Genomic DNA, 7,500 nt, shown 5'->3' with positions numbered 1-7,500 from the left:
ACACACACACACACACACTCACACTCACACACACACACACACACACACACACTCACACACACACACACACACACACACACCACTCTTTCACAGTGGTTCAAGGACCACGTGCCCCACTGCCACACTGCAGCCCAAATCCAGGGCAACACACACACACACACTCCACCACAGAGATATCTGTTCCCTTTCACGACTGTTTTATCACTTTTAATGTTAATAATTCTGTTAACCATTTTGGCACCAGTGGTTAATTACAGTTCTTGCCAATAATTTTAGAGCGAGAGCACAGAAAAAGAGCATTAGACAAAGAGCAGAGATAGACAGAATTCAGAAATGACAGGGAAGTAGAAAAAAAGCAAATGAACATGCAGATGTGCGTTTAGATCCTTGAAAATCCCTATTTGGTTAAAGCCATTGAGTGAGTAGGGCTAGTGAGTGGGTGGCGCAGTGTGCTGCCCCCTAGAGGAGAGCAGGGGCAACTGCAGCGGTGCTGTGATAGTGGGAGAATTGGAGGAACAGGGGATTTTTGTGACTGTGAGTGTGGGTGCCTAAAGTCACATTTTCCTCTCTCACACACATACACGGAAAGAGCATGGTTGTTCGCTCTCTCTCTCTCTCGCTCTCTCTCTCTCTCTCTCACACACACACACACACACACACACACACACACACACACACACACCTTTCCGGTGAGGAAGGAAGTGATACTGTGTTGTTTTGGTCTGTGCTTTGACCAGATGGACTTCCTCACCATTTTCACACAGACACACACACAAACCAGTGCAGATTCTCAGAGCTGGCTTGCTCAGACATTACGATGCTGTGCGGCGTTCACCCTCATCCTACGTCGTTTGCTCTTCCTCCTCCTCCTCCTCCTCTCTGAGCAGGCGTGTTCAGCGCGGTAAGGACACGGCTGTGGGGGCTCTTCCACCCCTCCTTCTGAATTGGTGCCAGTGTGTTCGGCTTGTGTGGTCAGGTGGTTTTGTGTCTGGAGCTCTCGGGTGAGCGTTTTCCTGCCTGCGTGTGTCATTTCTGACACGCCGCTTGTACAGACCTCTGAGAACATGCCTGGGGCGGACGGCCCAGTCAGGAGCAGTGGAGTGTGTGACCGTGCTTGGGCGAGCTCCCCTTTAGCTGCTGGGGAAGGAGGATTTGTAGCAAAATATGTGCCGTCTGTTTAAGAGTCTATGATGTATGTCCCTCTTTCTTCCAAGTTCTCATTCAGTACAAAATCTCATCGCCGTATCAAACACACGACTGCCAAAACATAAGAACGCACTTTAATGTTTAAAGTCTAAAACTTTTAACCTCTCTCTCTCTCTCTTTCAGCCACTAGCTCTGCTCACCTGGAGGACCTCGCCTTCCTCGACGAGCAGAGGCAGGCCCCGCTACGCACGTCACTGCGCATGCCACGCCAGAACTCGGGGGCCGCACGCCCCGGCCAGGACCTAAGAGGTGGGTGAGGGCCGTGTGTGGCTCTGCCCGCGTGTTTACGTCTGTGTCTGCACGTGGCTGTCCTGGGTCCGAGTTAACCCCTTCCTATCAATGACTCACGTAGCGTCCATGCCAGGTTTTCACTCTACTGTTATTCAGCCACTTCACCTGGCACACACATTCCTCTGGCGTCTGCAGAGGTATTCGATGTACCACATACAAGTTTGCCGCCCCTCCCCCAGCCTGTCGTGCCATTATTCACCTCCTACCGGACTGCTATCCCACCGTTAGCGTTAGCGCTAGCGCTGGGTCACAGAGCCGCTGTGTAAGTGAGCTCCATGGCGATAGCAGTTGCTGTAGTCTCCAGGAGCAACCGCTGCTACATGCTAGCGGCACTTCCTGTAAGTGGACGGTAAAGACTGACTACTTATTCATACGTGGAAGTGCAAGATGCTACACACAGTTCTGGACCCATCCGAACACACACGCGCATACACACAGTTCCTGCTGGACTCACCATACACAAAACCCAACATGAAATATAAAGCATGTGTCCTCTGTATGCAGAACCCAGCTGAGCACACAGCATACAGGTTACAGAACGGCAGAGTAGTCTGAGTGAACCTGTGTCTCTCCTTCACTCCCCCCTGTTGCTCTGTGGCAACGGTTCATCTTCTGGTCACCCACTGCACTCTCTGGCTTTTCCCCTTCTCTCGCTTACTCTCCCTCTTCTGTCTTTCTCCGTCTCTCTCTCTCTCTCTCTCTCTCTCATTTCTCTTTCTCCTTGCTAATAGCTTCCACTTGCACCCCCACCTGGCAGACAAACTCGCGTAAGTGCTGCTCTGTTCCACCTTGTTTACCTCTGCTCATTTACATATGCTGTGACTGATTGTGAATATGCAAATAAGATGATGCATATCCTTATCATCACATTGACTAAAAGAATTATGATATTATTGAAGTAGATGATCCTTACAGATAATTCTAATTTGAATTAAGTGAGATTGATGGAGATGGAGTTGATTACTTGAGATGATGGTGTTGATCAGGGTGGTGATTATGAATATGTATGTTTCATGATCACAAAAATGTAGAGGGTTACAGTAATGAATGTTAAATATGCATTATGAGGATTATTCAGAGGCTTAATCGCAAACATGGAATGCATATGAGAATCGACATAATGAATATTAAGTGTGTTACATAATATAAATTTCAGTTCATTCAAACACCAAATCAACAATATAATAACAATAAAAATGTCACTTCTAAAACTACTAATGATGATGATAATAATTCCAGCTGTTTAGTTTCAGATTACTGGGTTTCGATTAATTTCAACACAGAGCTGAAGTTCCAGTCATATTTTCATTCAGACATTGGAGAATCACAGCAGACACATCGACTGTAAATAAACATCCGCTTGCGTGGTTTCTGTAACCGTGGCAACCATTGGTGACGGATGCATGTGGTTCCTGATTCCACTGCCTCACACCTTGTTCTCTCTCCCCTGCGGGCGCGACAGTAACAGGGTGCGCCGGCTGCCATCTACTGGTGCCGTGATGTTATTACGGCTCGGTTGCCTGACTTGTTCATGTGCCTTATGCACCAGTGTCTAAACAGCTTTCACCCACTGACCTAAAAACTGAAAAGGCATATTTGAAGGCCCCATAGCTCACGGTCAGAGCCGGAGTGCAAGGCTCTTTTTTTTTAACGTGAGTTATTTTTGTCGGTGAAACTCTCTGCGCTTATGTGCTGTCCCCCACGGCAACTGCAGCCTCTCTGGCCTGAGTGCTGTGAGAAAACTGACTTATGCTCTTTTTGGTGCCTTCCCCACAATGCAGTGCGCTTCACCCCGTACCGCCCGCCAGACATTGCCCTGAAGCCACTGCTGTTTGAGGTACCCAGCGTGACACCCGAATCCGTCTTCGTCGGGCGGGAATGGCTCTTCCAGGAGGTGGACGCCCGTCTCCGCGGCAGCGACCCGACCAGTCGGGGCGTGGTCATCGTGGGCAACGTGGGCTTTGGCAAAACGGCCATCGTTTCCCGCCTGGTGGCGCTCAGCTGCCATGGCAATCGCATGAGGCAGATCGCCTCGGACAGCCCACATGCCTCGCCTAAACGTGAGCATCTGTGTGTGTGTGTGTGAGAATGAGCTCTCCATGACTCTTTACCAGTCCAGTATTAAGATGCAGTGGATTTATCTTCCTGTTGTACCCTAAACCTGCGTCTTTGCTGTGTACGTCTGTCTCTGTCCTCGCTCAGACGGGGACACACTGCCCCTCGGACAGTCTCAGGTGGCCCATGGCACCCTGGTTGGGGGCAGTTGCCCGGGTACCCCGGAGATGAGGAGACGTCAGGAGGAGGCACTCAGGAGAGTGGCCTCTCAGGTGAGCTCACACACACATACACACACACGCACACACACACAAACACACACACACACACGCACAAACACACAAACGCACACACACACGCACACACACACAAACACACAAACGCACACACACACACACACACACACACACAAACGCACACACAAACACACAGAAACACAGATACACACACACACACACACGCGCACACACACACACGCACACACACAAACACACACACACACACACACACACACAGTGCTGCACGGTAGAGACCTGCATGAGAATGGGGATGGTGGAAACACCACGGTGATGGTGTTGGGGATGTCGGGAGTGTGTGGGTGTGTGGGGTGGAGATGGTGTTAGGGGTGTGATAGAACAGGCCCAGTGGCCAGACACTCTGCACACTCTGCAGAGAGGCCTCGGGGCTGAGTGAGGTGGAGGGTCCTGCTCTAGAGGAGGGTCCTGCTCTAGAGGAGCGTACGGCTGTAGACCAGGGTCCTGCTCTAGAGGAGCGTACGGCTGTAGACCAGGGTCCTGCTCTAGAGGAGCGTACGGCTGTAGAGGAAGGTCCTGCTCTAGAGGAGCATACGGCTGTGGAGGAGCGTACAGCTATAGAGGAGGGTCCTGCTCTAGAGGAGGGTCCTGCTCTAGAGGAGCGTACGGCTATAGAGGAGGGTCCTGCTCTAGAGGAGCGTACGGCTGTAGAGGAGGGTCCTGCTCTAGAGGAGCGTACGGCTGTAGAGGAGGGTCCTGCTCTAGAGGAGCGTACGGCTGTAGAGGAGGGTCCTGCTCTAGAGGAGCGTACGGCTGTAGAGGAGGATCCTGCTCTAGAGGAGCGTACGGCTGTAGAGGAGGATCCTGCTCTAGAGGAGCGTATGGCTGGCAGTGTTCCTACCCAGCAGCGAAAACACACTGCTAATGCAACAGCCCTAAATAACTCTCTCTCTCCCTTCCTCTCTCTCTCTTCTTCTCTCAGTAATTCACTCTTAGAAGCCCTTCTGCTCTCTTTTCTCTACATTGCTTTTATCCTCCATTTTGTCTTGCCTTTCTTCCTTTTGAGGTCTCTGTTTGTCTCTCTCTGTGCTGTTTAATGAACCATCATCCCCAGATTCCCTTGTCTGTCTGGCTCTCACTCTCTCTCTCTCTCTCTCTCTCTCTCTCTCTCTCTCTCTCAGTTTGAAGCAGTTTTATTGGTGCTCTGTTACCTTATCAAAAATTTATAGCCATGTAGTGCCTCACCACAGCCATTAGAGACCCTCCCTGTTCTACATATTTAACTGACATTTAACTACAACAGCCAGGTGATCCTCCGTGCAAGTGGTACAGTACCAGTGTGCTAAGGCTTGCTCTCGCCTGTGTGCAGGTGGTGGCGTACCACTACTGCCAGGCAGACAACGCCTACACGTGTCTGGTGCCCGAGTTCGTGCACAACGTGGCGGCTCTGCTGTGCCGGGCGCCGCAGATGCAGGCTTACCGGGAGCTGCTGCAGACCCAGCCGCACCTGCAGAGTCTGCTCAGCCTACGGGCCTGTGTGCAGGACCCACTCACCGCCCTCACCCGGGGCCTGCTGGAGCCCCTCCACGCCCTGCACAGAGGTACTCACGCGCGCATACGCACTCACGCGCACACACACATACACGCACGCATGCACACACACATGCACACTCACACACACACACACACACACACTTGTGCATGCGCGCACACACGCGCACACACACACTCGCGCACACGCACTCGCACACAGACACACACACTCGCGAGCGCACACGCACACACTCACACACACTCGTGCATGCACACACACTCACACACACACGTTCACACTTATGCATGCACATACATACACATACATATGCATTAACACATACCCCACTTACACTTACACATGCGCGATATTCTCACAGCACAGAGAAATACATACACAAACACATCACAGTATCTGGTTATATAAACACATCCTCATCTACACAGATTGAAGTATTTACATACATCCGCAAACTGAATAAATGCGTTCACAAACCCACTCATGCACATACACTCGCGCCCACCTGCGCGCGCGTGCACACACATGCGGCCTGGTCTTTCGCAGAGCGCAAGGTGGCGAATGACGAGGATCTGATCGTCTTGATCGACGGCCTGAACGAGGCGGAGTTCCACAAGCCGGACTACGGCGACACCATCGTCTCCTTCTTGTGGAAGAGCATGGAGCAGTTCCCGGCCTGGCTCAAGCTGGTGGTGACGGTCAGAACCTCCCTGCAGGTGAGGCCGCACGCGCCCGGGCCACCAGTGCTTCCTCCCTCCCGCTCGCAGGTTCCGTTAAAGGCGAATGGCGTAACGTCGGCATCTCTCCTCCTCCCCTTCAGGATGTGACCCTTCCTCTGCCCTTCCACCGCATCTCCCTGGACCGCCTGGAGGAGGGCGACTCCGTGGACTCGGACCTGCAGAACTACATCTTGCACCGCCTGCAGTCCAGCCAGGAGATCCAGAACAACGTTGCACTCAACGGCAGGCTGGACAACGCCGCCTTCTCGAAGCTCAGTGCGCACCTGAAAGGCCTCAGCCGTGGCTCCTTCCTCTACCTGAAGCTCACCTTGGACCTCATCGAGAAGGGCTACCTGGTACTCAAGAGCTCCAGCTACAAGGTGGGAGGCGAGGCTTCACCGAGCGGCGTTAGCGTAGTGTGGTGTAGAGGCTAGCATAGCCTGGCGTGGAGATTAGCATAGTCTGGTGTGAATGTTAGCATAGCCTGGCCTAGAGGGCTAGTGTGGGGATTAGCATAGTCTAGCGTGAAGGTAGGTTAGCGTAGCTTAGTGTGGCGGTTAACGTGTTAGCCTCATATCAAGGTTAACTGCTGTAGAAGGTAGCATGGCACAGCCCGGCACAGAGGTTGGCGCAGCTTGGAATAAGGTTATCATGACCTGTTGTTTCGGATCTAGTGCTATACTAGGAAAGTCATCCGCTAAGAGTTTTAAACAATTTCTTTGAGGACTGGTTGTGATCTGTCTGATTTTGTCCAAGCTGCCTGGGGACGTAAACTGTTGTGTGTTTGTGTGTTCAGGTGGTACCCGTGAGCCTGGCGGAGGTGTACCTGCTGCAGCTGAACATGCGCTTCCCTACGCAGTCCTCGTTCGACCGCGCCCTGCCGCTGCTCAACGTGGCCGTGGCGTCCCTGCACCCGCTGACGGACGAGCAGGCTTTCGGCGCGGTGAACGCCGGTGTCGTGCGCGGCTCCGCCCTTGACTGGGAGGACTTCCAGCAACGCGCCGAGCACCTGGCGTCCTTCCTGGTGCGCAGGCGCGACGGCACGCGCATGTTCGCCCACCCCTCCTTCCGCGAGTGGCTGATCTGGAGAGAGGACGGCGAGAAGACCAAGTTTCTCTGCGACCCCAGGTCAGAGGGCGTGGGATGGGGGGTTGGGGTGTTCGTGGCCATCAGAGGGTGAGAGGTCAAGGTGGGAGGAGTCCGTTTTCAGAGGCAGACCCAGCTTGTGATTCATGCCCTCCCTCAGAAATGTTTAACAGGCTGTCCACTAGGGGGACATGGGGTCAATGCGCTACATCGGTGACCTGGTTCCAGCTGCTTTAACCCACCTGATTCAGCTCTCTCTCTGTCTGCCCTGCTCATACGTCAGGGGCAGCCCTGCACAGTGCCTGGGCTCCGGGGGCAAGTTGTGAGTGAGTTAGAT

At 52.9% G+C, this 7,500-nt stretch overlaps 1 protein-coding gene across 11 annotated transcripts in view; it reads left to right on the top strand.

Annotated features, from left to right (window-relative positions):
• tanc2a (tetratricopeptide repeat, ankyrin repeat and coiled-coil containing 2a) overlaps positions 1-7,500 on the top strand; it is a 101,136-nt gene that overhangs the window by 79,890 nt on the left and 13,746 nt on the right. For 10 of the 11 annotated variants that reach the window (XM_081716545.1, XM_081716549.1, XM_081716543.1 and 7 more), the window contains 7 exons: positions 1,330-1,455; positions 3,279-3,557; positions 3,700-3,824; positions 5,176-5,407; positions 5,905-6,074; positions 6,179-6,457; positions 6,874-7,205. In XM_081716545.1, coding sequence (XP_081572671.1) covers positions 1,330-1,455; positions 3,279-3,557; positions 3,700-3,824; positions 5,176-5,407; positions 5,905-6,074; positions 6,179-6,457; positions 6,874-7,205 — 1,543 coding nt within the window. Of the gene's footprint in view, positions 1-105; positions 902-1,329; positions 1,456-3,278; positions 3,558-3,699; positions 3,825-5,175; positions 5,408-5,904; positions 6,075-6,178; positions 6,458-6,873; positions 7,206-7,500 lie in introns of those variants that run through there. The other variant, XM_081716550.1, reaches the window with a different exon arrangement.

Source organism: Electrophorus electricus, chromosome 6 (genome assembly GCF_041902795.1).
Source record: "Electrophorus electricus isolate QZ-2024a chromosome 6, ASM4190279v1, whole genome shotgun sequence".
Classification (NCBI taxonomy): domain Eukaryota; kingdom Metazoa; phylum Chordata; class Actinopteri; order Gymnotiformes; family Gymnotidae; genus Electrophorus; species Electrophorus electricus.
This window is presented reverse-complemented; position numbering and strand designations above follow the sequence as displayed.